At 62.8% G+C, this 26,990-nt stretch overlaps 3 protein-coding genes across 16 annotated transcripts in view; 2 read left to right on the top strand and 1 right to left on the bottom strand.

The window, feature by feature from the left end:
* Positions 1 to 11,440, top strand: part of AGRN (agrin) — a 33,832-nt gene extending 22,392 nt beyond the window's left edge. For 2 of the 11 annotated variants that reach the window (XM_029947424.1, XM_029947430.1), the window contains 29 exons: positions 44 to 192; positions 274 to 379; positions 1,222 to 1,338; positions 1,421 to 1,585; positions 1,770 to 1,913; positions 2,018 to 2,142; positions 2,217 to 2,322; positions 2,421 to 2,753; positions 2,833 to 2,970; positions 3,420 to 3,547; positions 3,678 to 3,792; positions 3,878 to 3,997; positions 4,128 to 4,484; positions 4,684 to 4,876; positions 5,047 to 5,262; positions 5,476 to 5,597; positions 5,817 to 5,951; positions 6,166 to 6,262; positions 6,341 to 6,505; positions 6,625 to 6,736; positions 6,953 to 6,964; positions 7,191 to 7,307; positions 7,454 to 7,646; positions 7,727 to 7,814; positions 8,030 to 8,053; positions 8,793 to 8,825; positions 9,059 to 9,283; positions 9,736 to 9,839; positions 10,188 to 11,440. In XM_029947424.1, the coding sequence (XP_029803284.1) occupies positions 44 to 192; positions 274 to 379; positions 1,222 to 1,338; positions 1,421 to 1,585; positions 1,770 to 1,913; positions 2,018 to 2,142; positions 2,217 to 2,322; positions 2,421 to 2,753; positions 2,833 to 2,970; positions 3,420 to 3,547; positions 3,678 to 3,792; positions 3,878 to 3,997; positions 4,128 to 4,484; positions 4,684 to 4,876; positions 5,047 to 5,262; positions 5,476 to 5,597; positions 5,817 to 5,951; positions 6,166 to 6,262; positions 6,341 to 6,505; positions 6,625 to 6,736; positions 6,953 to 6,964; positions 7,191 to 7,307; positions 7,454 to 7,646; positions 7,727 to 7,814; positions 8,030 to 8,053; positions 8,793 to 8,825; positions 9,059 to 9,283; positions 9,736 to 9,839; positions 10,188 to 10,345 (4,097 nt within the window). In that variant the 3' untranslated portion in view covers positions 10,346 to 11,440. Of the gene's footprint in view, positions 1 to 43; positions 193 to 273; positions 380 to 1,221; positions 1,339 to 1,420; positions 1,586 to 1,769; positions 1,914 to 2,017; positions 2,143 to 2,216; positions 2,323 to 2,402; positions 2,754 to 2,832; positions 2,971 to 3,419; positions 3,548 to 3,677; positions 3,793 to 3,877; positions 3,998 to 4,127; positions 4,485 to 4,683; positions 4,877 to 5,046; positions 5,263 to 5,475; positions 5,598 to 5,816; positions 5,952 to 6,165; positions 6,263 to 6,340; positions 6,506 to 6,624; positions 6,737 to 6,952; positions 6,965 to 7,190; positions 7,308 to 7,453; positions 7,647 to 7,726; positions 7,815 to 8,029; positions 8,054 to 8,792; positions 8,826 to 9,058; positions 9,284 to 9,735; positions 9,840 to 10,187 lie in introns of all 11 variants that reach the window. The other 9 variants (XM_029947421.1, XM_029947428.1, XM_029947422.1 and 6 more) reach the window with 8 other exon arrangements.
* Positions 11,441 to 13,317: 1,877 nt separating this feature from the next.
* LOC115298555 (tyrosine-protein phosphatase non-receptor type 11-like) lies at positions 13,318 to 25,426 on the top strand. 4 transcript variants are annotated; one of them, XM_029947499.1, is made up of 14 exons: positions 13,318 to 13,400; positions 18,961 to 19,093; positions 19,968 to 20,165; positions 20,817 to 21,003; positions 21,083 to 21,202; positions 21,420 to 21,533; positions 21,704 to 21,800; positions 21,956 to 22,110; positions 22,539 to 22,694; positions 22,910 to 23,041; positions 23,777 to 23,931; positions 24,037 to 24,104; positions 24,284 to 24,575; positions 24,698 to 25,426. In XM_029947499.1, exons 3-14 carry the CDS (start codon positions 20,074 to 20,076, stop codon positions 24,750 to 24,752), a joined length of 1,623 nt encoding a protein of 540 aa, XP_029803359.1. In that variant the 5' UTR covers positions 13,318 to 13,400; positions 18,961 to 19,093; positions 19,968 to 20,073; the 3' UTR covers positions 24,753 to 25,426. The 4 variants fall into 4 exon arrangements, with proteins under 4 accessions (XP_029803359.1, XP_029803358.1, XP_029803357.1 ...); XM_029947498.1 differs by lacking the exon at positions 13,318 to 13,400 and adding an exon at positions 14,097 to 14,153 and having other exon boundaries at positions 18,961 to 19,083; positions 22,031 to 22,110; XM_029947497.1 differs by lacking the exon at positions 13,318 to 13,400 and adding an exon at positions 14,097 to 14,153 and having other exon boundaries at positions 18,961 to 19,083.
* Positions 25,427 to 26,165: 739 nt separating this feature from the next.
* RNF223 (ring finger protein 223) overlaps positions 26,166 to 26,990 on the bottom strand; it is a 6,840-nt gene continuing 6,015 nt past the window's right edge. Inside the window, 1 exon segment of the mRNA XM_029947025.1 lies at positions 26,166 to 26,990. This exon segment is cut by the window's right edge and continues 97 nt beyond it. Coding sequence (XP_029802885.1) covers positions 26,680 to 26,990 — 311 coding nt within the window. The 3' untranslated portion in view covers positions 26,166 to 26,679.

The following is a 26,990-nucleotide window of genomic DNA, read 5'->3' as shown; positions in this document are numbered from 1 at the left end:
CCTCAAACAGGACCCCCCGGGTGACCCGGTCCCCTCCCCACAGCAGAGTGTGGCTCTGGAGGCTCTGGCTCCGGAGAGGATGGCGAGTGTGAGCAGGAGCTGTGCCGGCAGCACGGCGGCATCTGGGACGAGGACTCCGAAGATGGGCCCTGCGTCTGTGACTTCAGCTGCCAGAGTGTCCTGCGGAGCCCGGTGAGGCCCGTCCACCTCCCCCGGCTCCGGGCAGGCGGCGGGGCGGTGGCCGTGGTCGCCACATTGACACCATCCTTCCAGGTCTGTGGCTCGAATGGGGTCACCTATGGCACTGAGTGCGAGCTGAAGAAGGCCAGGTGTGAGCTGCAGCAAGAACTGTACGTCACAGCCCAGGGCGCCTGCCGTGGTGAGTGGGCGCACGGGCTCCGTCTGGGGGTGTGTGTGGACCCGCACGTGCTTGTGCACGTGTGCAGTAGCTTTTGTGTTCCTTGTGTGTGAACGTTCAACGGTGTGTGTGCACACAGGTGTGCGGCACGTGAGTATGCCTGTCTTTGTGAGTGTTGCGTGTGTGCTGTGGGGAGTGTGTACGCATGTAAGTGCTTTAAAAGAGCAGTGTTGGCGAGTGTTTGCATTTATGTAGCTGCACCATGTGGCCATAGCTGCTTTTCGGTCAGCGGGTGCCCTGAGCACCTACTGTGCGCCAGGCTGGGCGGTGGTGCAGGGAGGCCGCATGTTAGGGAGGCCCACGCTCTGGACACTTTCTTTTTCAGGGAGACTGCTGGTGATCCAGTAAATATGTGATGTGTACTGTACTTTTACATGTGCATTAGTGCTCATGGGTGTACGTGTGTGGACTTATGCACACGTGCACATGCATGTCTGTGGGTGTGTTTGAACATGTGTGGTTTTGGAGGAACGTGGGCAAATGTGCCTACGTGTGCTTTTTGTATATGTGTATGCCAGTTTATAAAAACACACTAATATAAGCACGTTTGGTTCTGGTTGTACGTATACGTACAGGACCTTTGGGTGTTACGCAAGTTCTTGGTCCCATGTGTCCGGGCGTGTTTTTATAAATGGTGTAGTGTCCTCACCCGTGATCCAATCTGCAGGTACCCAGGTCCTGGTGGGAGTCGGGGTCAGGAGGGCTGAGTGGCAGCCACCAGGGGAGGTTGAGGCGGAGTGGCCAGGCCAAAGGTGGGCATCAGGCAATGCATGACGTCTGAACCCTCTGCCCCCTCCCTGCAGGCCCCACCCTGGCCCCGCTGCCACCTGTCGTCCCCCTGCACTGCACCCAGACCCCCTACGGCTGCTGCCAGGACAACATCACTGCTGCCCAGGGCGTGGGCCTGGCCGGCTGCCCCAGTGAGTATTCATGCCCAGCCCTGACCCATGGCCAGGTGGAGCCCTGTAGCTGCAGTGACCTTATCCTGCCCTGGCCTTGCAGGCTCCTGCCACTGCAACCCACATGGCTCCTACGGCGGCACCTGTGACCCGGCCACAGGACAGTGTTCCTGCCGCCCAGGAGTCGGGGGCCTCAAGTGTGATCGCTGTGAGCCCGGCTTCTGGAACTTCCGTGGCATTGTCACCGATGGCCGGAGCGGCTGCACTCGTGAGTGACAGGGGCAGTGGTCGGTCCCCAGGTGGGCACTGCCACCTGCCCACCGTGTCGCGACGCTCCTCGTCTTCCCTGCTCAGACCCTGGCCCAGGCCACACCGTGCAGGAGCTGGGCTGGGCTCTGGAGGCAGGGGGGAAACCAGGCTCAGGCCTCAGCCCCCCCCCCCCCACCCCTCAGCCTGCAGCTGTGCCCCCCGAGGCGCTGTGCGGGACGACTGCGAGCAGATGACGGGGCTGTGCTCGTGTAAGCCTGGGGCGGCCGGGCCCAAGTGCGGGCAGTGTCCAGACGGCCGCCCGCTGGGCCCCGCTGGCTGCGCAACAGGTGAGGGCCAGGCCTGGCACTGACCTTGGCTCCCTGGGCTGGGGGTGGGGCCGTCAGAGGCGCCAGGCCTCCTGAGCCAGCAGCGCCTCCCGTGTCTGCCCCAGACTCCTTGGCTCCTGAGACCTGTGCTGAGATGCACTGTGAGTTTGGGGCATCCTGTGTGGAGGAAGCTGGCTCCGCTCACTGCGTGTGCCCAACACCCACCTGTCCAGGGGCCAGTGCCACCAAGGTGAGGGGGGTGCATGTGGGGGGTGGTAGGAGAGGTGAGGGGCCTTCCCCAAGCATCCTTGTCCTGTGCCTCAGGTCTGTGGGTCGGATGGAGTCACCTACGGCAACGAGTGCCAGCTGAGGACCATCGCCTGCCGCCAGGGCTTGGACATCTCTATCCAGAGCCTTGGCCCGTGCCAGGGTGAGGCCCAACTCACCGCCCCAGAACTGACCAAGAAGGCCTGACCCTGGGCTGACCACCTGACCTGGCCCTCCACTCAGACTCTCTTCTTCTTGCAGAGGCTGTTGCTTCTGGTGCCCGCCCAACATCTGCACCCGTGGCCACCTCGGGGCTCAACGCGAGCAGGGCACTGCCATCCCCGCCCAGCACCCTCCCCCTGGCTCCCAGCAGCACCCCTCACAGCCGGCCCACTCCTCGACCCTCACCAGGACCTTGGACCACTGCCCACATCCCCAGAATAACCACAAGGCCTGTGCTGACCATGCCCCCCACAGCCCCTGCCACAGCAGCCAATCTTGCCACATCTGCCTTTGGCGAATCTGGCAGTGCTGATGGGAGTGGCGATGAGGAACTGAGCGGTGACCTGGAAGCCAGTGGGACGGGCTCAGGGGGTGAGCACGGGCCCAGGGGTGCGGGGGCCGGGGGCCAGGAGGCTACCCCCGGAGCTAGGCTTAGACTGTACCTCCCCAGGACTCGAGCCCCCTGAAGGTGGCAGTGCTGTGACCCCTGGGCCACCCCTGGAGAGGGCCTCTTGCTACAACTCGCCTTTGGGCTGCTGCTCGGATGGCAGGACGCCCTCGCTGGACACAGAAGGTTCCAACTGTCCCGGTGAGTGGGTAGCCAGGGGCTGGGGTGGAGCATAAACGGTGGCCTGGACTCGGCCAGGAATGCTGTCTCCTCGCCCAGACAGAAGGCCTGTCCAGCAGGTGGGCACTCAGGGCTTACAGTCTTCTGATCTTGGCACACTCATGTGCGTGGTCTCGGGGATTCAGTGTAGGCACACATCTGTGTGGTCTTGGCCCTCACATACATGTGGGTGCCCAGGACCCTGTGGCTAACTTGTCTTTCCTATTGCAAGCCGGCCTGGGGCACTGCTCCAAGAAGTCTGCCTGGTAACTGATGCCAGCCCTGCCCCGGGTCCCCACTAACCTCATGATCATCTGACTAACCACCACCTGCCCTGCACCCCATGTGGCTTGCTGCTGGGGCCTGTGCCCATGGCCGGCTCAGAAGCCAGGCAGGTGCCAGGCAGGGCCTCACTGCCCCCTCCTCCACAGCCACCAAGGCGTTCCAGGGTGTGCTGGAGCTTGAGGGGGTTGAGGGGCAAGAGCTGTTCTACACACCGGAGATGGCCGACCCCAAGTCAGAGCTTTTTGGGGAGACCGCTAGAAGCATCGAGAGCGCGGTATGTGTGGGGCCCACAGGGCAGGGCTGCCCTTCCTTCCCGCGACAGACCCAGAGAAGTGCTGCGGTGGGAGGGCCCAACAGCCTGGCCTGGGCAGCTCCCCAGAGCCTCCCCCGCTCCTCACCCACAGCTGGACGACCTCTTTCGGAACTCAGACGTTAAGAGGGATTTCCGAAGCGTCCGCCTGCGGGACCTGGGGCCCGGCAGCTCAGTCCGAGCCATTGTGGAAGTGCACTTCGACCCTGGTGAGTCCCCTCCCCCGGGCCCTCCTAGGAGGCGATAGGGTTGCTGTGTGGGGCCCCGCTGTACTCAGCGTCCCCTCCTTTCCAGCCACCACCTTCAGGGCATCTGATGTGGGCCAGGCCCTGCTCCGGCAGATACAGGCGTCCAGGCGCCGGTCGCTGGGGGTGAGGCGGCCCCTGCAGGAGCATGTGCGCTTCATGGATTTTGGTAAGTGCCCAGTCTGGCCAAGTGCTGAGGCTCGCCTGTCCCGGCCCCTGCCACCCCTAGGGGCCTTGCCCCTGCTGGCCCTCCCCGTGCTCTGCTTTCCGGGTGTCCTGACAGTCTCCCTAACCCTCAGACTGGTTTCCTGCGTTCTTCACGGGAGCCACCACGGGAGCCACGCCTGCTGCAGCGACAACCAGGGCCCCCACTGTGGCCCACCTGCCTTCTGCTGTGACCCAGCAGGCCCTCTACCCTAGCCACATAAGCCAGCCTGTTGGCAGGACCACAGCCCTGCCCACGACACGCCAGCTCCCCACCACTGCCCCCCATCATGTGCCTGGACGCTGGCCCTTGCCCCCAGGCACCCAGCAGCCACCAAGACCCTGCGACTCTCAGCCCTGCCTCCATGGAGGGACCTGTCAGGACCAGGACTCAGGGGGAAGCTTCACTTGTAGCTGCCCAGTGGGCAGGGGGGGAGCCACCTGCGAGAAGGGTAAGGGTCGTTCATGCTGGAGAGAGGCAAGGAGGCGAGTGGGGGCAAGCGTTGGGGCTGGACCAAGCCGCCATCAGGAGTTGGGGGTTAGGCAGCCCTGACCTGGGGACAGGGCTGGGGGTTTCCGGTTGGAGGACCACACGGGGAGGGGCCAGGGTCCTCTGCATCCTGCAGCTGGTCCCTCCCTGTCTCCCCACAGCACTACAGCCCTCCGTGCCAGCCTTCAGGGGCCACTCCTTCCTGGCCTTCCCCACTCTCCGTGCCTACCACACACTGCGCCTGGCACTCGAATTCCGGACTCAGGAGCCGCAGGGGCTGCTGCTCTATAATGGTAACGCCCGGGGCAAGGACTTCTTGTCGCTGACACTGCTCGGGGGCCGAGTGCAGCTCAGGTGAGCAGGCGGACTGCTGGGGCCACGTCGGGGGCGGGTGAGGATCGGGGCCAGAGGTGGGGGTAGTCAGGAATGGAGGTAAGGTGGCTCAGGGTTAGGGCAGGAGGCTGAGGCTCAGTAGTGGACCTGGCTCCCTTTCACTGTTCCGACCGCCTGCCCCCACCCCCCAGGTTTGACACAGGCTCGGGGCCTGCGGTACTGACCAGCTCAGTGCCTGTGGAACCTGGTCGCTGGCACCGCTTGGAGCTGTCTCGGCACTGGCGCCGGGGCTCCCTCTCAGTGGACGGTGAGACCCCTGTCGTGGGCCACAGCCCCAGTGGTACAGATGGTCTCAACCTGGACACAGACCTCTTTGTGGGTGGCATCCCACCGGACCAGGCTTCTGTGTGAGTATCAAGGAGCCTGGAGCCCTGACCTTGGTCCTGACCCTTGACTCTTGTGGGTAGAAGGGCTGGGGCTGGGGCTGGGGCTGGGGCTGGGGAATAGCCCTGATCCTGGCTGACTGCAGGGCGGTGGGGGGGTGCAGTGTCACAGCTGGGTTTGAGAGAGGATGCCTTTGGTCTCTGGCCTCTGACACGTGACTCTCATCCTGGCGGCAGGGTGCTCGAAAGGACCTCTGTCAGTGTTGGCCTCAGGGGCTGCATCCGCTTGCTGGACATCAACAATCAGCGGCTGGATCTCAGTAGCTGGCAGGGCACAGCAACCCGCAGCTCGGGTGTGGGTGAGTGTAGGACGGACACCATGCCTGCCCGCCCCCCGCCTCGGCCGGGCCCCGAGCCAGGTGCTGGAGGCTGGCATGTCCCACTGTCAGTGCCCACCTGGCGGCTTCGGTGAGGGTGGATCCTGGGCTGAGCAGGCCAGCTGCCGGTGCAGGGGGCACACCTGTGTGTCTGTGGGCAAGGGCTTGAGTCTCTTGGGACCCCTTCCCGTCTCCTTTCAGGACCAACCTGTAGTGATGGCGAGAACCCCTGTGAGCCGAATCCTTGCCACGGGGCAGCCCCCTGCCACGTGCTGCCTGAGGGCAAGGCCAAGTGCGAATGCCCCCAGGGACGAGGGGGCACTCTCTGTCAGACAGGTGGGAGCACTGGGCTGTCGGGACTGGGAGGAGAGTGGGGAGGTGGGGTCTTAGATTAAGCATTAGGGTGTGGGTTCTGTTTGGAGTTAGGATTGGAGGTCGGGCTAGTGCTAGGGCTTGAGTTAGGCCTGTGGCACAGAGATCAGTGGGGTTACATGGAGCCCCAGGGGTCAGGGCCTAAACCTCTGAGTAACTGCCCTCTTGTCTCCCACAGTCTCCAAGCAGGATTATCCCCGGCCCTTCCTGGCTGACTTCAGCGGCTTCTCCTACCTGGAGCTAGAGGGCCTGCATACCTTTGTGCGAGATCTAGGGTCAGTAGGACAGAAAGAAGCATCCCCCAACCCTGTCCGGTCATTGAGACACTCCCACCTGACCCCATGTGCCCCCAGGGAGAAGATGGCGCTGGAGGTGGTGTTCCTGGCCCGCGGCCCCAGCGGCTTGCTCCTCTACAACGGGCAGAAGACAGACGGCAAGGGGGACTTTGTGTCGCTGGCACTGCATGATCGGTTCCTGGAGTTCCGCTATGACCTGGGCAAGGGGGCAGCGGTCATCAGGTGCACCCTCTCGGGTGGGCATGGGGGTGAGGCTGGGGACACTCGTCAGTGTCACTCAGGCTCCTGAGGGGGCGGGCTGGCAGGACCCAGAGCCCGCTCATGGTACCCCTCCTCACCAGGAGCAAGGAGCCAGTGGCCCTGGACACCTGGACCAGGGTGTCACTGGAGCGCAATGGCCGCAAGGGCGCCATGCGTGTCAGTGATGGGCCCCGAGTGCTGGGGGAGTCCCCGGTGAGTGTCCCCGGGGCCGTGGGCCTCCCACCACCAGTGCCCCTGCCTCCTTCCTCCTCCTCCTCCTCCTCCTGGGAGGCATGGCAGCCCCCACCCCACAGCTGGCTCTCACTGAACTGTTTTCTCTCCTGTCCGTCCTGTGCCTCTGTCTTCTTTCTGCCCCTACTGCTCTCTGGCCCTTGCTCTGCAACCCCCACCCTGCTCTTCGGACACCAGAAGTCCCGCAAGGTACTGGTCTCTGCTCTCAGCCTGCTCATTCACCTTCTAGCGTAGCCCCGACCCCCACTAAGTCCCCACGTCGTCCATGTTTGTGTGGCTAACTGCCTCCCAGGTGGGCTGCAGGTGTGGGGGTAGATCGCTGCAAGCCAGCAGGGCTGCTCACCGGGGGCTTAGTGTCCTTGTCCCTGCCCGGTGGGCGGGCTCCTCAGCTGCCTCACCCAGCACCTCCCCTCAGGTGCCACACACAGTCCTCAACCTGAAGGAGCCACTTTACGTCGGAGGGGCTCCTGACTTCAGCAAGCTGGCCCGGGCAGCTGCGGTGTCCTCCGGCTTCGACGGCGTCATCCAGCTGGTACGTGGGGCAGGGTGGGGCCCAGCCAGGGGCTCTCTGCAGTGGTAGGGGTGGTGGCGCCATGCGGAAGGGGTTGCCTGTGTCCTAGGGTGGGGGCTGCCACGGCAGGGAGAGCGCCAGAGGGTCTCTACCTCTTGTCTCCCCAGGTCTCCCTGAAAGGTCACCAGCTACTGACCCAGGAGCACGTGGTGCGGGCGGTGGACGTCTCGTCTTTTGCACACCACCCGTGTACCCAGGCCTCGGGCCACCCCTGCCTCCACGGGGCCTCCTGCCTCCCTCGGGAGGCCTCCTATGAGTGCCTGTGCCCCGGGGGCTTCTCGGGGCTTCACTGCGAGAAGGGTGAGCCCGGCTCGGCACGTGGCTGAGGCTGGAGGGGTGGAGCCCCGCCCGAGGTGACCCTCCCCCCAACTGTCTCTCAGGGCTGATGGAAAAGTCGGCAGGAGATCTGGACGCCCTGGCCTTTGACGGACAAACCTACGTCGAATACCTCAATGCCGTGACCGAGAGGTAACGTGCTGCCCGGGAGCTGGGCACCCCCTCCGCCCTCCGTGGTGTGTCTGGTCCTGTCTATGCGTGCTGTGCTGGGAAGGACACCCAGGCCCTCCACGCCCACCCTCAGCATCGTGGCCAGGAGGGGAAGGCCCAGCGGCCGCCCAGCTCGGCCGCCTGCCTCCTCCCCCTCCCTCCTTCTCTCTCACCACCTCTGTCTCTTTGTTTCCAAGCGAGCTGACCAATGAGATCCCAGCGTAAGTAGCACCTTGGCGCTCACACTCACCTTCACTCTCATCCATTTTCAGCGCCTCATCCAGTGGTAGCATGTCCCCCACCGAGGGCAAAGGTGGAATTTTCCATCCCTGGTGGAGGAGAGTGGGGCGGGGGGCGGTTTGGGCCGTGGAAGGCTCCGCTTCCTAGCCTGGAAGTGGGAAGTCACCCATTGCCGGGACATGCGCTGAAGCCGTCGCCACGTCCCCCCCCCCCCCCCCCCCCCCCCCCCCCCCCCCCCCCCCCCCCCCCCCCCCCCCCCCCCCGCAGCCACTGCCCTTGACACAGGCACCAGCAGCGTGTGCACGCGCGTGTGCATGCATCAGAGAACATGCGTGTCTGAGCATGTGGATGCACACGAGCCCGTGTGTGCGCATCACATGCACACGTGTTTGGACACCCAAGGGCCTCTCCCAGGCAGGCGAGCCCTGTGTCATTCCACGCCACGCCACGCCTCATCTGTTGATCTCCGCACGTGGCCTGGGTCCTGCCCACCAGCCCCGCGCACACACACACACACGTCTTCGCTCCGGCTCTGTGGTGGGAAGGGCCAGTTCCCCGGGGTGCTGTGAATTTCCGTGGGTGCTTGCTTTCTCACTCTTCATTGCTGGAAAGGGGACGGGGGAGGGGCTTCCAGGTCTGCCCCACCCCCCACCCCCCGACCCTGCACTACGGCCTGTCTGTCCCCTGCTCACCTGCTTCCCCTCTCCTCTGGCTTCTAAGTCCTGAAGCTCTGGATTCCGGGGCCCTTCCCAGGTGAGCAGGACATCCCAACCCCTGCTGTCCGTCTGCTTGTGTGTCTGCCCGTCCAGCCCCACCTCCTACCATCCATCTCTTGGCCTGTCTGTCCCGTGTGGCTGTCCACACGCCTGCCCGTCCAGTCTCCCCGGGTCTCATCACAGCTGCTGTCATGGCCCTTGCCCTCCTACCTCCCCCACCCCCTCGCAGGAGGCCCTCCTGGAGGCGCTGACCAGCCTTCTGCCCCACAGCGAGAAGGCCGTGCGGAGCAACCACTTTGAGCTGAGCCTGCGCACAGAGGCCACGCAGGGGCTGGTGCTGTGGAGCGGCAAGGCCACAGAGCGGGCCGACTACGTCGCGCTGGCCATTGTGGATGGGCGCCTGCAGCTGACCTATGACCTGGGCTCCCAGCCCGTGGTGCTGCGTTCCACCGTGCCGGTCAACACCAACCGCTGGTTGCGGGTCCGGGCACACAGGTCAGCGAGAAGCCCAGGGCGGGCCAAGAATAGCTGCGGGCGGTGCCCAGGCGCTTGTAGCTAGGGCACAGGTTTGGGGGGGGGCAGGGCTCACTGCCTCACCCGAGGTCCTCACTGGCAATGGGGGAGGGATAAGAGCCCACGGGAGAAGCAGTTATGGCCAGTCAGGGCCTCCCTGATCTGAAAAGGCAGTCCGAGCTCTGCCCAGACGCTGTTTGGAGACTTGACATTCGGTCTGAGCCTGGCCATCCCTTCTAGCAAAGTTCAACCCACATGAGGCTCCCCGACTCTAGCCACAAGATGCCCTCCTTGGGATCAGTGCCACCCCATTCTGGTCCCCAGGGGTGATGGCAGTAGGCCCTTCTGGTGAGAGGGATATGGGGCTCAGAATCTAGGGGTGGCAAGGTGTGTCCCCGAAACCACCTGATGGCCTCACCCCACGACACCCCCAGGGAACAAAGAGAAGGATCCCTCCAGGTGGGCAACGAGGCCCCTGTGACTGGCTCTTCCCCGCTGGGTGCCACGCAGCTAGACACAGATGGAGCCCTATGGCTGGGTGAGTATTTGGGGGAGGCCAGGGGAGGAGTACCCAGGGGTCTCAGAATCTGAGGGAAGACCTCATCCCTCGGGGCTGGCAACTGAGAGTGCCACCTGAGTCACCAGGACAGCAGACCAGCTGGCTGGGACAGTCCTGTCCCCTCCTGTCTTAGGCCCTGGGAAATTACGGGGCCAGGAGGCTGGAGAAATGGTCCAGCCTCCTGGCCACGTGGTCCCCCCCAGGGCACTGACAGGCCTCAGGTAGCTCACCTGGCCTTTAGTACCTATGGGTCTGTCTGCTGGCCAGTGTCCCAGATTGCCCATCCGTGAGTCACAACCAGGTGGCCTTTCTTCTGTCTTCCTGCAGGTGGCCTGGAAAAGCTGCCCATGGGCCAGGCCTTGCCCAAGGCCTACGGCACAGGCTTTGTGGGCTGCCTACGGGACGTAGTGGTGGGTCAGCGCCCACTGCACCTGCTGGAGGACGCCGTCACCAAGCCGGAGCTTCGGCCCTGTGCCGCCCCGTGAGACACACACCACGGCCCACCACCCACCCTGCCATCATTATTTTCTATTTTTTGTAAACTCATTGCTTTTTTTGATATGGTTTTCTTGCCTGTATGTTGGCCGGAGGGACTGCTGGACCGGCCTCCCTACCATCCAGAGCGACCAGCTACAAAGGCAAACTCCGTGTCCAGGGACCTGCGGGGGGAGATGGTGCAGGCAGCATGGAGGCCTTGACCCCAGCCGCAGTCTCAGGACACGCCTCTCCACCTGGGGCCCCGTGTCCCGGCCCCTCGTGCTGTCCTCCTGTGCCGGGCCTGTGTCCCCAGAGCAGAAAGGGGCTTGAGAGGGCCCTTCCAAGGGGTCTTTCTAGGTTCCCACTTGAGCTGCTCATGCCCCCGGCATGTGCTGCAGGCTGGGCCCAGCCTCGAGCGCGCTGGCCCCTCCCAGGCCTCCTGTACCAATACTGTGACTTGGAAGCACTGTTACTGTTGGGGCTATTGGGCCCTTCCTCCCAGCCACCTCCCCCAGTCCCAGAGTGCTGGAAAGCAGAGGCCAGCCAAGGCTGGTCAGGGCACCTTGACACTTAGTTGGCCCTGCCTGTCCATCCAGCCACCCTGGACATAGCTGTGTCCCCTCCCTGATACCTCAGGTCCCATGAGGAGTCCTGAGAGGGAGCAGGGCTGCTGTGTGATGTGCTTGGTGCCCACTGCCCGCCTGTCTGGGCAGCGGGCATCCCCCTCTCAAGGATGGGTGTTCGCGTTGACCACCAACCTTTATGCATTGATTTTATTCAACACCTGAGGTGATGGGCCATCGTTCTTCCTGTCCTGGCCCAAGGGCCCACACAGCAAACTCCCTCTCTGCTTCTGGTGTGAGGGGTAGTTGTCATTGTCCAAGAATGACCAGGGAGCAGCTGAGTATCTGACCAAGGCCAAGGGGTGGGTGTAGAGGCAGCAGAAAAAAACGGCAACGTTATGCCGCCTCCCACCTGTAACCCGCCTTGGGGGTGGCAGCCCCAACATCCCCACAGCTGGGTCTGTGTCATGTTACTAACTCCAGTCTGTGTCAATGTCTGTGTCAATCACCGTGAATTAAAGTCTGAACACTTTAAAAGAAGTGCTGGATCTGTCCACACCAGGCACCACGCCGGAGCGCTCCCGGCCCAGGGGTCACCCGCCTGGCTGGCTCCTCATTCAGCTTCGTGGTGCGGCACAGGCTCCAGGCTCTCTCAGGAGGCTCTGGGTGAAGGGGAGGCCCCGCACCGGGCGGCAGGGCTGGTTTTCGCAGAATGCGTGGTTATGATGGGGCGGGGGCCCCGGGAGGCCAGCCTTGGACGTGACACCTTGCGGGCAGCAGCCCCGTGTGTGTGCGCGCGTGTGTGTGCGCGTGTGTGTGTGCGCGCACGTGCATATTTACACATGTCATCTACACGTGCATATCTGTGAGCACAGGCTGGGAAGGAGGGCTGTGAGGAGAGGCGCCCTCTTTGCCGTGGGCATTCACATTTTCATCCATTATTCCTTCACTTTTTTGTTCAGGAGATGTGTGTGGAGGGAATACCATGTGCCCATCACCTGGCAGGTCCTGGGGGCAGGGGGAGGCAGCCCCAAACCCCCAGTGCGAGGGAGGGATAAGTAGGTAAGACGCAGGAAAGGAGGGTGGGACCAGCCTGGGGCTCCATGGAAGGTCCTAGAGACCTGGGTGCTCAGACCCAGGCCTGAGGGCGAGCAAGCTGGTGGAGCAAGGGTGTGAAGGCCTGAGGCAGGGCCGGAGACACCTGTACAGCAGTGCAAGCGCCCCGCAGCAGAAAGAGAAAGTGCAGGGCCAGCCTTAGCTGGAGGCCTCACACATGGGACAGAGAGGGTGACAGGCGAGCTGGTAGGAGCAGGAAAAGATGGGTGGGACGGATCCTGGGAGCCTGGCGTGGCTGGGGCTCTGTCGGAAGAGCTGCAGGAAGCTCCTGGTGGGAGGGGGGTGCGAGGGGTTGAGCCAGAGTTGCTCAGACTTCGTGAGAAGGGTTCCTGCTGTGTGGACAGCATGCTGGGGCCCAAGTACTAATAAAGAGAAGAGGGGTGGGTGCCTGGGTAGCTCAGCTGGTTGAGTATCTGACTCTTTTTAACTTTTTTCTTGAGAGAGAGCAGGGGAGGAGCAGGGAGAGGGAGACAGAGAATCTCAAGCAGGCTCCACACTGTCGTCATGGGGCCCAACAAGGGGCTCCAACTCACCAACCCTGAGATCATGACCTGAGCCTTAACCAAAAGTTGGACACTTGACCAAATGAGCCAGGCAGGTGCCCCAAAGCGTCTGACTCTTGATTTGAGCTCAGGTCATGATCCCAGGGTCATGGGATTGAGTCCCACATTGGGCTCTGTGCTGACAGCATGGAGCCTGCTTGAGATTCTTTCTCTCTTCCTCTGTCCTTCCCCCACATGTACACACGTGCTCGCTTGTGTGTGCGTGCGCTTGCTCTCTCTCTCAAAAAGAGAAGAGAGGGATTTTGGAGCAGGGTGGATAGGCCTGTGCTGTGCTAGGCAGGAGGTGGGGGGTAGGGGACACTTATGAAGGCCCTGGAGCACCTGGGTGGGCAGCACCCCGATTCCTGTGGGGGGCTGGGCTTGAGGTGCTGAGAGCCTCCTGAATGGAGCCCAGGAAGCCGTGGAGTAGCAGGTGGAAGGGATGCTGAGCTGAAGTCTAGCACATAAGGGAGCAGGTGAGCTGCTCCGGGAGTCAAATGAGGGGAGAAGAGGACTTCACACCAGGAGGTCAAGGAGAAGGTGGGCCAGTGAGGCCAGGAAGACCAAGAGAGTCTGGGAGTTGATGCTTCCAGAAGGAGGGGCTTTCGGGGTAACTGCCGCTGAGCGTCAGGACCCTCCAGGGGCTAGGTGAGGTGACCCGGATGAGCAGAAGAGGAAGCACCACAAGTCAGCGGACCTGCTCCCCGCGGTGGTGGGCGGGGTCTAGGATCAGGGGTTAGAAGCTGCAGAAGGTTCCACGCCTTGGTGTGCCACTGCTGGAAAGGTGGTAGAGGGAGATGAACAGGAGAAGACGCCAAAGTTCCAAACGAGGGAATCTCAAGGTAGAGAGCCCAGATGAATTAGCGTGATGCTCCCCAGCGACAAGCTCCTGAGAGGTGGTTTGGCCAGTGGGAGGCAAGAAATGAGCAGATACGGGGCATCTGTAGCAGAAGCAAAGGCCCTGAGGTGAAGGCGGTGTCAGCATCACTTAGAAAGTCAGGAGACTGTCTAGTGCCGGTGGCAGAGGTAGGGGGGAAGGGAGGAGGGGTTGGAGGGAAGATCTGGTTATCACACTGGATCCAGGTACCCATCCTCTCACATCAACCCCTCAGGGGCCTCCTCCTCTAGCTCCGAGCCCCCCCCCCCGACCGCCCACCTCCCCGTGAGGGAAGCACAGCCCCTCACCCTTCCATTGGGGAAGGCGGGAAAGGTCTGCGGGTTCTGGGACACGCGGGTGCTGTGACTGATCCGCCATTTATCAAGTTTATGCGCCGCTGAGCGTAGGCGGCTGGCCAGGCTGGGGACCACTCGGACCCCGACCACCCGGCTCCCTCGCCCTCCGAACCCAGGACTCCCGCGTGACTCCCCTGGTTCTGAAGTTTGGCGCCCTCCAAAACTTGCTTTAATCCCAACTCCCACGCTCCGAGAGACGTGTGGGTGCGGTGCCTTTAAGGAAGCTCAGGGACCCGGCTCCGCGTGGGCGGGGCTCCACGTGGGCGGGGCTCCAGGGGGCGGGGCCTTCTTGAAGCGGCCCGAGGGCGCGGCCGTCTAGACCCGCTAAGCGCCCAGCGCGGAGCAGACATGACCTCGCGCAGGTGAGCTGGGGCCGCTAGGTGGCTTGACGCCGCGACCCCTGGAGATGTGCTTCGGGTCCGACGGCACCGACGGGTAGTGGAGACATGCCCCCAGGCCTGACCTCCTGGTGCAGATATCTCTCCACAGCCCGGGCCTGACGCCTGGGTCCCAGGCCCTTGAGGCTGGGCCTCACCCCGGGCAAACGAAGGGACTCTATTTAATGGGAGGGGAGGGGCTCGGCCCAGGTGGAGGTCAGAGGTACCTAACCCTAGGGAACAGAGCATGGCCTGCAGGTGGTGGGTAACAGTGGCTGCCGCCTGGAATGGGCAGCAGGTGTAGACTCTGCCCATTCCAGGCTCCTTTTTGGCCACCGGAGACGTTTTCTGCCAGGTGGGGGCCACCTCTTCCCTAGGCCTGAAACCCAGGGCAGTAGCATGGAGGGTCCTGCAGGGTCTAGTTTCCTGGCTCTAGGCTTGGTCCCTTGACCCTGCCTGACTGTAAGGACCAGCTCTCCCTGGACAGGCTCGTCTTTGGCTCTCGACCCTCCTGGGGCCAGGTTTAGGCGGCAGGCCCTAGAAGGGATTCCAGAGCCTAAGCAGCTTCCTGCCTCCACGGAGAGGGAAAATGGGAAGTGTGACAGGAACTGGGCACTTCCTGCCCTTTCTGCTGGATCCCTGCTCTCTGGATGTGTGTACACACACATGTGAGCTCACACGCTAGCGTGCATGTGGATGTCAGCGGGCGGGGGGGGTCATACAGGTGTAAGACACGTATCACTAGGGGCTGGGTGAGGCCAGAGGTCACAGGAGGGGTCATGCTAGGGCCCTAACTGACTCCCTAGATCAAGGTCTGGTCTTCAGGGTCCCCAGGGCCTGCGCGAGACCCTTAGCGCAAGGCAGAGACCACTGCCTCCCTCCATCTCCCACCAGCAGCGCCTCGGTGATGAGGGTCCCGGGGTCCCTATGAGGGATGTGGTGAGGAAGCAGCCAGGCACAGTGGCCTCCATCAAGGTCATAGGTCTTTGGCTCAGGAGTAGTGGAAATCGGTTGGATCTCAAGAACTTGTCGGCTCCAAAGCTTTGTGATAACAGCCCAAACTCAGGGAGAAGGAGGTTCTGAGTCTGGTTGGAACGACTTCTCATACTCACCTCAGCCCCACTTTTCATTGTCCCCAGGCAAGTTCTGGTGCTCAGAGAAGGCCATGTCCATGTCACATGCATGTGACCTTACTCCAGCCTGGGAAAGCCCCGAGTAGGGCTCTGCCCGCCCTGGCCAACCCCTCTCTGCCCCACCCTGTGACGACCATCTGGATTGTCATTCCTCTGGCCCCTGGGCCCCTGCCCACACCCTTGTCAGGCCTGGGCAGGTCTGACTAAATCCCAAGTAAAATCTATCCCCCTCCACCCAACTCCACCTCATGTCTTCTTCCCATCGCCCTCTGGCATGTGGGTCAATGGGCACCTCCACCAGCTCTGCTCACTCAGGGGCCTCTGGCACCACAGGGCATGGCTGGGTGCAGGTGCACTGGTCCTGGTGCCTGGGAGGGGGCTGGATCCCGTGGTGAGTGCTGGGCCTGCTACACCCCCTCGGGTTGACCCTCTGTGCCAGGAGTTGGAGAGGAAGGTGCGTCTCTGGTTAATTTAGTTCTGTGTAGACAGGGTGGGCCTTGGTTAGTTTCCTCTTGGACCAGAAGGGTCAGGGTCTGAGGACTGGGAGCTGGTAGCAGGGAGATAGAGGAGGAGGCTGCCTGCTCTCTGGGGTCCTGAGGCCTGGAATTCTAACCCAAAATCCTTCTCCACTGGCCTGTGTGTCCCCCACCGTCACAAGTGTCTGCCCTGAAGGCATGTCCAGCCCTGTGTCACATGTGTAGGTGTGCTGACAGGCCGTTCGTGTGTCTTCCAGCGTTCCAAGGTTCAGGCTTATCCATTAGGTGATATGGGCTGTCCCTGGGCTCCAGAGCACTGACTGGGTTTGGCTGAGCCTTGAGAAGCCCAAGCCATTAGACCTATCGGAAGCCCAGTATGCCTTGCTCACCCTCCTGCCCCCCTTCCCTGGGCCTGCAAGGACATGTCACCAGGACAGAGCTGAGTCACTGACCCATCACAGAGCAGGGAGCCCTTTGGCACAGAGGTGACCCTGGGCCCTGGCGCAGAGAGGGTATGGGAATCGGAGACGGGGACCTGTAGCCTCCGTCTCTCCTCCTGCCCCCTCAGTCAGGCGCGGCGAGCTCTGCCTCAAGGCTTGGTTGGGGGGATGTGAGGCCCTGCATCAGCCTGGCATTCTGGAGGGTGGTGGCAAGAGTGGCTGCCACCTCTCAGGATGCGCCCCCCCCCTCCCCCCGCCCCCGGAGATTTCCACCTGATAGACCTCATGGCAGTTTGTGGGGAGGAGAGGGTGGTGGAAAGTATGATTGAGGGCCCCTTCACCCCTCTCTGTGGCTTAGATTCTGGGCCTCCACCCCCACCCCTGTCCCCACACTCTGGGCACTGCCCATCTTGGACTGGGGTCTGAGGCTTCTGTGGCAGGGGGAGGGGGCAGCTGGGCACAGGATGTGGTTCAGCAGAGTAGGTGGCCCTGGGTGGAGGGGTGGTTGGAAGCTTTCTTCTGGGTTCCAGTCCCCAGCCCCCCTGGCCACAGTGTTTCCTCATCGGTCCAGGGACAGCACAAAGCCATTGCCCTTTTCCTGGTGGCCTCACCTCCTCTCCTGTGATGGGTTCTGGAGGTCACCATGAGACTCTCCTCTTCCAGGAAGCCTTCCCTGACAGCCTCACCTGCTGAACCACGGGACAAAAAATGCCCCCGGGTCTGGCTCCCCTATGAATACATGTCGGGGAGAGCTCGAAACACTAGGCTCAGAATGTGCCCAGGAAGTGCCCAGATGGCGGTGTGCCCCATCCCCCGGCGAGAGTGCAAACAGGAGTGTTGCTCAGGCTGGGGGGCCCCAGGCGGCTCCCCCTCTCTGAAGCAACATGTGGACCCTGGGGAGCCATCGAGGTCAGAACTGAGCCTGCCCTCCATGAAGACAAGGGTGACACAGAAGTGTGGGTGTGGGCTGGTGACACGTGTCCTGTGTAGAAGGTAAGGGCAGCAGTGGGGCTGCCGTAAAATGCAGAGAATGTGAGCCATGCCCAGCAAGGGTGGTTGGTTCTGGGTGCTTTTGGAAGTGGGTGAGAAGGCACTAGGAAGGAGAGCACAGAGGGGCCACAGGCTGACACCTGCGCTGAGAGGAGTGGTAGTCCCTCTGCTGAGTGAGGGCTGTGTCAGAGAACCGGGGCTTGTGCGCAGGCCGGGAGTTTTAAGTTTTGCAAATGTTAAGATAGAAATGTTGTTACCCTTCCAAATAGGAGAGGAGTGTCTATGAGCCCAGGTGGGACTGGAGGTGTAGACGGCACACAGATGTGTAGACGTGGGGAGCTCTGTCGTTGACAGGTCAGAAAGAGGAGGGCCCAGCAAAGGGTCCTGGCCAGGTAAGGCAGAAAACCAAGGGGGAGCGGAGAACATGATTCTAGAAGGAGGCACGGCGCCTGTGTCAGTCAAATGCTGCGGAGGACAGAGACCTGGCCGCGGGTCCCTGAGCCCGAGGGCACCCTGAGAGCTGAGGTGTCAGTAGGGCTGGAGGGCGGAGGGAAACGGGTCTGTGCGGACTCAGGCAAGGACGGGCAGTGGAGCGCCCCGGCCAGGCCTCGGGCGCAGCAGAAGTGCTTCCTACCGCCCGGTCGTGGGCTCCGTGGCCACCTGGTCACCCGGTCAGTCGCGGGCTCAGCAGTAAAATGTGGCTGAGGAGCCAGGTCTTGATTTCGTTCATTTACATTCATTTTCATTCATTTACATTTAATTCATGACATTTAATTCATTCCTTTTAATTCATTTACATCACATTTCACACACATTTCAGGACAGGCACTGAAGGCCCGAGTGAAAGGAGGCTGATGGAGGAGGAGGGCCTGGAGGGGGAAGGGTCGGGTGGCTCAAGTGCAGTCATTAGTACCCAGGTACCGTTTCCACCCTGCGACACGGCGGTGCACAGAGCAGTTTCTGGAGCTTAACTCCTTAAGTGGGAGACAGATGGTAACCCAATAAATATGTCATATATGTCAAAGAGGTGACAAATACTATGAAGAAAAATTAAGCAAAATAAGGCATAAAGAATGAGAAATGAGAAGCATCTCTCAGCCATATGAATGTGGGCCAAGGGAGCAGAGAACAGCTGTACAAAGGCCCTGTGGTGAATAACCTCATGTGAGTGAGGAGCCGGGGCCGGGGAGAGTGGCCGGGGTGGAGGTGGCCCTGAGCAGGGAGGCCGGGCTCTTGTTCTGGGGCGGGGACAAGGTGGCTGCAGTCCCTGACTCCAGCAGTGCCCCGTGGGAAAAGATGGCAGCCACCCCCACACCTGAAGTGCTGGAGCTGGCAGGGTCTGTTGATGGGCCGTGAGGGCAGGAAGAAAGCCCTGGGTGACACTGGGGCTCCCCAGGTGCCTTTGGCCGGTAGCTGGGATGCCCTGGCAAGGCCAGAGGGACCAGACACAGAGTTCGAGGCACGGTTCCTAGTGGTAGCTGTGTGCAGGTGCTGGAGGGTGTCCATCGCACCGCACGGCCCGCTGCAGGGGCTGCTCATCTGTGTCCCCAGGACCCCACAGCCCCACCCGCTTCCCCACAGGCCTCAGGCCCTGTGGTCACTACCCACGGCAGGTTTTGAGCATGGGGGCCAAAACAGGCACCACACGTGAAGGTTGTGTGGGGGCCAGGATTTCAGGGGGCCCAGAGGGCCCAGAGTATACTCAGTGTCACCTTACCTCTCTGGGGTCACCAACTTGTGGTCCTCATTCCAGGTGGTTTCACCCCAACATCAGTGGAGTTGAGGCAGAGAGGCTGCTGCTGTCCCGGGGCCGGCATGGGAGCTTCCTGGTGCGACCCAGCAGGAGCTGCCCAGGGGGCTTCACACTGTCTGTCAGGTGCGTGAAGGTGGGTGCTGCGGCCGGTGTGAACGGGCCTGAGGCTCCAGGAGGCCTGGGTGATCTGAACACCCTCGACTGGGGGACAGGTGGGGCTCAGGCTCCCCTCTCTTCCCAGAGGGGTGTTAGGCAGTATCCTGGGTAGTAAGGATTCCTGCTGGCGGGGACATCCAAGATTGTCAGGGAGTGCAGAGCCAACAGTTTGGCAAGGGCGGGTGAAGTCTGGCACCCCTGACCAGAGGCTTCTGAGCAGGAGGGAGTCATTGAGAAGGGCCCAGCAAGGTGGAGAGTGGGCCGGACGTCCCTCCTGCCCTCTGAGGGGTCTGGTGTGTGGCACAGGGGGCCTCAATGGCCGTGATTCTGATCCCATGTCCGGGGGGTGCTCCCCACTGCTGCCCACAGGGGTTCTGGCTGGAGGAGGAATGGGAAAAGGCTGCAACCAGCAGAGTGGTGATCTGGGAAGGGGGCTTCCCAAAGGTCTCTAGATCTTTCCAGTCTCTCTGCTAAAGCTGAGGCAGCAGGCGTCACGAGGCCAGCCCTGAGGATGGACTTCCTTCCCATTGAAGAGACTTGAGGGTCTCCCCATAGCATTGCGTGCTGTGACCCTGAGGAAACTATCTTGAGGGCCCAGTCCTGACTGCGTGGTGGGGAGGAGGCAGCGGGGGCGGAGAGCCCCACCACCGCGGGGTGGGGCCCTCATACTAGCTGGACACGGAGGGGCCTGTCCTTGGCTGTTCCTGACAGAGGAAGAGCAGAGGCAGAGATGTCAGGGCTGGAAAAGCTCAGAGACTGTTCTGGAAACTGAGGATGGTGATGGGAAGAAGGGGGTTGGTGGGAGCAGACCCCCCCCACCACAAGAGTGACTGGTGCCACCGCCCTTCCAGGCGCCACGACGAGGTGACACACATCAAGATCCAAAACACGGGAGACTACTACGACCTCTATGGAGGGGAGAAGTTTGCAACGCTGGCTGAGCTGGTGCAGCACTACATGGGCCAGTGCGGGGGGCTGCTCCGCGAGCGCAGTGGGGCCCCCGTCGAGCTCCGGCACCCACTGGGCTGCCAGGACCCCATATCGGAGCGGTGAGCGGAAGGCATCTGCGGTTTGTGGACATGTGTGTGTCGCAGGAGTGCAAGGTCTGCTGGACATGGCCCCTGGGTGTCCTCTGCCCTCCGTGGCTCGAGCTCGGGCTCGGGCTCCGGCACAGCTGCAGCAAAGTTGAGGGAGTGTCTGCATGCACCCCTCCCCTGGGGTGCTGGGCCTTGTTCCCTCTAGGTCCCCGGCACTCGCTGCAGGGGTGAGAGTGTGCAGCGTGAGCGCCGTGGCCGGTCTGGTACCTTCCCTCTGGCTGGTGACTCCAGCCTCAGTTTTCCTGCCTGCAATACTGAAGCCTGCAGAAGCTGCACCTGCCAGGGAGGGGACACGGAGCTGGTCTGGGAAGGTGGCCCTGCCCCTCCTTGCTGGGGACCAGGCTGCCATCTGGTGGCCACCCTGGGGCCTGCAGAGCCCACCTGTCTTGACTCCTGCCGTCTCCTGGGTAGGGGGAGAGTCAGAGAGTTGGGCAGGTGTCCGGCCTGGGCCCTGGAGGTATGGGCGGGTCCGCCTGTCGGTCCCTGTGTCTGTGTCTTGGCTCAGAGCCTTCTGGCTGTACGTGGGTCTGTGTCCCCTCACCTGGGCAGGCCGTGGCCTCCAGTTTCACCTGTGCTCCTTCCCACCTCCACCACCCGGGCCAGGTGGTACCATGGGCACCTGTCTGGAAAGGAGGCTGAGCAGCTGCTGATAGAAAAAGGACGTCCGGGCACCTTCCTGGTGCGGGAGAGTCAGAGCAAACCTGGGGACTTCGTGCTGTCAGTGCTCACGCAGCAGCCGGACAAGGCAGACCGCCGGCCACGAGTCACGCACATCATGATCCGCTTCCAGGTGGGCAGTGGCAGCAGGGCGGGGGAGGGGAGTGGCTCGGGAGGCGGCCGTGGCTGGCCCCTCACTGCTGCCCCTACAGCCGGACGGGATGTATGACGTGGGAGGCGGGGAACGCTTCGACACTCTCAGAGGCCTGGTGGAGCGCTACACGAAGAACCCCATGGTGGAGAAGTCAGGGGCTGTCGTGCACCTCAGGCAGGTATGCCCCGAGGCGCATGGCCCCTAGGATACAGCGCTTCACCACTGGGGTGGGGAGGGCCCAAGGGGCATTGGTACCCAGGGAATAAGGTGCTTGGCAGTGCTGAGGGCAGGGTGGCCAAGGGAAAACCTATGGGGCCAGAGCAGCTGCCCCTGGGGGAGGGCTCTGGGGGTCTGCTGGACCCTGCTAAGCTTGGACACAAGCCTCTCCGCGCCAGCCCCTCAAGACCACGAGGATCAATGCTGCAAGCATCGAGAGCCGAGTACAGGAACTCAGCAGGGCCACGGATGCCAGCGAGAAGGCCAAGCAGGGCTTCTGGGAAGAATTTGAGGTGCCCGCCCCTCTCCCCACTGCCCACTCTCCCACAGACTCCCGTCCTTTGGGGCTGGGGTGAGGGCCAGCAGAAGGGTGTGGTCTGGGGGAGGCAGATCAGTCACTGAAGGCTCTGGGGAAGGTGGGGACAATGGGGTGAAGCTTCTGCTCCCCCCGCCCCGCCCCCAGATGCTGCAGCAGCAGGAATGCCGGCTCCTGTATCCCAGGAAGGAGGGACAACGGCTGGAGAACAAACCCAAGAATCGCTACAAGAACATCCTTCCGTGTGAGGGCCGAGGGCGGGGGCTGTGCGGGGCCAGCGCTGCATCCGCTACATGTGGGGCCTGTGCGGCAAGGACGTGGAGGCTGGGACAGGGTGTCACTTCCCACCGCCAGGGTGACTTTCCCTTTTGCACATTCCTCCCTCATCTTGCTCACCAGGGGGTCAGCAGGCAAGGAGGCAGGTGGGGCCCCTCCCTCCCCCTGGAGATCTGAGCAGCATCTCCCCCTCCCCAGTTGATACCACCCGTGTCACCCTGCATGACGTGGACGACAGTGTGCCTGGAGCCAACTACATCAACGCCAACTACATCAGGGTGGGTGTGCGAGCGACAGGTGTGCAAGCAGCGGGTGTGCAAGTGACGGGTGTGCGTGGCCGGCTGTGTGTGTGTCTAGCATGGATCTGACAGGACATCTTGAGCCATGCCTGGACACACCAGTGACCTCATCTCCCTGTTATGAACCTGGAACTCCTGCTGGCAGGCCCAGAAAGACCCAGGTCCCCCAGCAATCCGTGGGCCCTGACAAGACAGTAGACATTGTTGAAGAGGGATTGTGTGGTTTCCAAGGAGTCCGCAGAGTGGGCTGGACTAAACGTCGGTCCTAAGCTCCTCCCTCACTTAGGGCAGGAGGGGCTGTGTGGGAGCACCCGGTGCTACTTTGCACATGATTTGCATAGACTTGCATTGTCCTCTGACACTTCGAATCCTGGAAACTGCACACACCGGCCCCCATCCCCTTACAGAGCGATCCAGAAGAGAAGGACGGCCACGGACAGGGCAAGGTATACATCGCCACCCAGGGCTGCCTGCAGACCACAGTGGCTGCCTTCTGGGCGATGGTGCACCAGGAGAACACACGTGTCATTGTCATGGCCACAAGGGAGGTGGAGCGAGGCCGGGTATGCGCTCGGGTCTGACGGCCCCGTCCCCACCGCGTGTTCGGGTGGCTGGCCCCTCCTTCCTTCTCCTTCTGCCTTGGGGCAGCTGGAGGGCTCGGGGACAACTCTGGAAAGCCCCTCTGTATGCAGGTGCACGCATGAGTCCCCACAGGGTACAGGGGCAAGGATGCTGGTGGGTTTTCAGCACAGCTGATGCAATGCACCCTCCCTCCCAGAACAAATGTTTCCGATATTGGCCAGAGCTGCATGGCAGCCAAGAACATGGCCGTGTGTGCGTCTGCAACTTGGCTGAGTACCAGGCCCAGGGCTACTGTGTGCGGGAACTGCAGGTGTGGCGGCCAGATCAGGTGAGCCTAGAGGGCCACATGACATGCAGGGCCAGAGGCACAGTGATCGGCAAGTCCCCAGGTCTGTGCTGGGGGTGAGCCCTGTGCTGGGAGAAAACCAACCCAGCCACCCACCCACGGGGCTCCACCCAGTCCATGTCCCTCAATCCAGGGGCACAGTGAAGGCCTGGGCTCCACTGGGCAGTGTTCACAGGCAGGCCACTTCTCAGCCTTAGGCCCCTGATCCTAGGGGCCTGGCTCCAGGGTGGCCTCACACCCACATGGCCTCTCCGTCCCTAGTCCCTTCCTGGGCCAATTCAGCAGGTTCAGTGTCCTTCATATGCCAGTGGTGTATATTTCTGTGTCAGGCACAGATCCCTTCCTGTCCCCGACTCCCCACCCTGTCCCTTACATCTAATCATCCCTTTGGTTCTTCCCAAGTGGAGGTCACTGTCTCGGAAGCCTGATCCCTCCCCCTAGCACGCCCTCTTCCTTTCCCTAGGGGCCTGAGCCACCTGGGGCCATCCAAGGGCCCCAAGCCCTGAATCCCACACTTCCCTCCCGCTCCCTTCTGCTGCGCCTTGACCCTGCTGGTCACTCCTTATGGCAAATCCTGCCTCCTCCCAGCTCATGCCCCGTGCCCCTCCCACCCTGGGGGTACAGGGTCACAGCAGTGCACTCTGACCCTGTGGCCTGGCTCCACCGGGGAACTGCTCAGACTGGCCTGGCTCACGCTCACCAGCCCACCCTGCGCAGGAGGAGCCACGGCGCACAGTGAAGCACTACCAGTACTTCAGCTGGCCAGACCACGGGGTCCCGGCTGAGCCGGTTGGCGTCCTTGGCTTCCTGGACGAAGTGAACAGGGCACAGAGCAGCATGCCAGGGGCTGGACCCATGGTGGTGCACTGCAGGTGCGAACGGGGATGGGGTGGGCGGGCAGGGCAGGTGCACCCCGAGGCGGGGGCCATGGCCTCCTCCCCTAAACTCGCCACAGGCCTCCTGGTCGTTCCCCACAGCGCCGGCATCGGACGCACAGGCACCATCATCGTGATTGACATCCTGGTGGACGTCATCCGCAGGCAGGGTGAGCCGCCCCGGCCCCTTCCCCGCTTCTGGCAGGCCAGCCCCTCCTATCTGGGCCCTCTCCTCCCAGCTACACCCCTCTACCTCCCCGGTGCCAGGCTCGCCCCTCCTGCCTAGCCCCGCCTCATCCCCCTGCCCCCACCGCCACCCCTGTTCCGCCCTGAGCGCGCTCATGCCCAGGTCTGGACTGCGACATCGACGTGCCCAAGACGATCCAGCTGGTGCGGCGGCAGCGCTCGGGGATGGTGCAGACCGAGGCGCAGTACAAGTTCGTGTACCTGGCGCTGCAGCGGTACATCCAGAGCGAGCAGCTGCGGCTGCGCGAGCAGGCGGGGGCAGGGCTCCCCCCGACCCCTCCGACCCCCGCCTCCCGGCGCCCGCCGTCCGAAGAGCACGACTATCTGAACGTGGGCATCGCGTCAGCGGACCCGGGCCGCAGCCCTGGACCCGCGTCGTCTCGGGCACCGGCGGCGTGAGTGGGGTGGCCGGGGAGCGGGACCGGCCAGGGTTCCGGGGTGGGCGCCGCCGGCGTCGTCTCCGGGAGGTGTGGGGGACGGGATGGAGCGTGCGGCCCAACCCTGTCTCTGCCCGCAGGACCCCGGAGGGCCCCAGCGGCCTGTACGAGAACCTGCGGGGCCTTGGGCGGTGAGGGGCTGCGCCGGAGGCGGGAGCCCGCGGTCCTCGAAAAGACAAGACTGTTGAGCGCTGTACTGACTGGAGCCTGTCCCTGAGTGTGGGGGAGGGGTCCAGGAACCCTCAGACCCTCCTGACCCGGCCTGGATGCCTAGAAGTGGGCGGGGCAGCCGGGAGCGCCCCTGCCCTTTCTGGGGCTCCCAGGCGAGGGAAGAGGGGGAGACAGGGCTTCAGGGCAGAGGTTTGTCGCCCGCTGGGAGGCCACCAGTCACCACCTGCACAACACAGTGACCAGTGTGACCCCATGTGGGCCGCGTTTGAGTGTCGGCCTGTATGTGTGACATGAGTGACCGATGAGCAAGTGGCCAGTCTGTGCTTGACCTGACTGCAGCCATCAGTGTTGGTGCCCCGCTCCGCTGCATCCTAAGCCCGTCCCCCGCCCCCAGCTGCTCTTCCGCCAGACCCACAGCACAGGCTGCATGTAGACAAACGCTTATTTAATTAGGGAATGTGGGAAATGCCCATGTGAGTGCGTGTGCAACGTCATGTGCCTGGGCAGGCTCTCATGTGTGCATGACTGGTGTGTGTGTGATGGGTGTGATGTCGCTGGCATGTAGTCTGTGGTCACACCCTCCCAACACGGAAGGGCCTGTGGCTTTGTGGTATTCTCAATAAAATGCCTCATTCTCAGTTCTGTGTCTTTGTTGGGGTATGGGGCCCAGCTTCCGGAGTCTCCCTGAGCACCCTCCCCATCCCAGCCCTGCTGGGAACCCATCTGGTTGGAACAGGAAGTTCTGGGCTCTGGGGCGAGGGGTGAGGAGTCTGAGGCCTGGTGAGCCACAACCGGCCTGGCCTCTCTTCACCACGCTAACCGGCAGTGCGGGATTCCTGGGGCTGACGGCGGGAGCGGATCAGGTGGACTCCTGCCCAGCCCTCCAGCCACAGCGGCACTTCACCGGCCAGGCCCGGCCCAGGGAGGGTCTGCGAGAGACTTTTAGGGTCTTCAGGACACGCTGGTGATCACCACTTCTGCTCCTGTAGGTCCCTAGGACTCGGTTCCCAGGAGCTCAGTCCTGGGGTTCTGTGACTTCTTGGGGGTGCCACCTGCTGTGTCCACAGTGGGGGAGTGTTGGAGGGCTCTGAGCCATGCCAGGGACCCACCCCACCCTGGCCCAGCTGCTCTGGCCCCTCCCCAACTTCCTAGGGGAGCCTCAAAATTCTAGGGGGAGGGCAGGACTGCTCCAACCCATCCACAGCCCAGGGAACAGGACTGGGACACCCTAGAACCTGCAGTCTATCTGCTCTCGGGGCTGCTGGGAGTTCAGTCCGTGGGGGTGTCCTCTGAGGCAGGGGCAGACCTGGCTTTTCTGGTGGGGGAGGCTCAGTGGCACAGGGAGGAGGGTTTACAGGGTGAGGACCCCTTACCAAATGTGGATACAAAATAATTTATTTAAAAATGTACAGTTCAGGAAAGGAGGATGGGCACTGGGAGACAGGGCCTCTTGCTGCTGCCTTCGGTCCCCCTGGCCCCCCCACACCCCCACAGAAAGGGCCAGCCCTGCCTTGGGGGGGAGGCTGCGGGTGAAATGTGAAAAGAAAATAAGGATGGTGAGTCCCCTCCCTTCTTGGCAGAGGGCCGCCAAGGCAGTTCACAGTGTGTAGGGAGGGGGCCTGGCCAAGTCTGTCTCTCCTGGGCCTGTGTCTCCCTCTGCATCATGGGCATGAGGAAGGTGGCCTCTGGGACCCCATGGGGGACCCCTGTGGTCCTTGGAGGCCATCAGCACCCAGCACCACAGAGTTCGAGGAAGTTGAGCTGAATGGGAAATGGGGTCCTTGGAGATGCTGGGGCTCCTCCAGGGGACCAGCTCCCAACAGCTGCTGCACCTGTGACCCAGCTGAGGCCCAGGGGCCCACACAGAGGGCTGGGGCAGGGGTGGCCCACCCTAGCTGTCAGCCAGGGGCCCAGCAGAGAAAACAGTGGCGGTGGCGGCGGCAGTGGGGGGCTGGGGGAGGCAGCGCAAGTTCCCAGTCTTAAGCGCGCACTGCACGGGCCAGAGCACCACACAGAAGAGCACCAGCAGCAGGGCGGTGACCAGCGCCACGCGCCTCCAGTCCCTGCAGCGGGCCCAGCAGCGGGCCAGGCGGCCCTGGGGGCGGGCAGGGCCCGGTGTGGGCGGGGGTGCAGCGGGCTCGGCGGGCTTGCTCAGGCCCACATCCACGCACACGAAGCCAGGCTCGGCGAGGCCCGGCGCGG

Source organism: Suricata suricatta, chromosome 8, assembly GCF_006229205.1.
Source record: "Suricata suricatta isolate VVHF042 chromosome 8, meerkat_22Aug2017_6uvM2_HiC, whole genome shotgun sequence".
NCBI classification, from domain to species: Eukaryota; Metazoa; Chordata; class Mammalia; order Carnivora; family Herpestidae; genus Suricata; species Suricata suricatta.
This window is presented reverse-complemented; position numbering and strand designations above follow the sequence as displayed.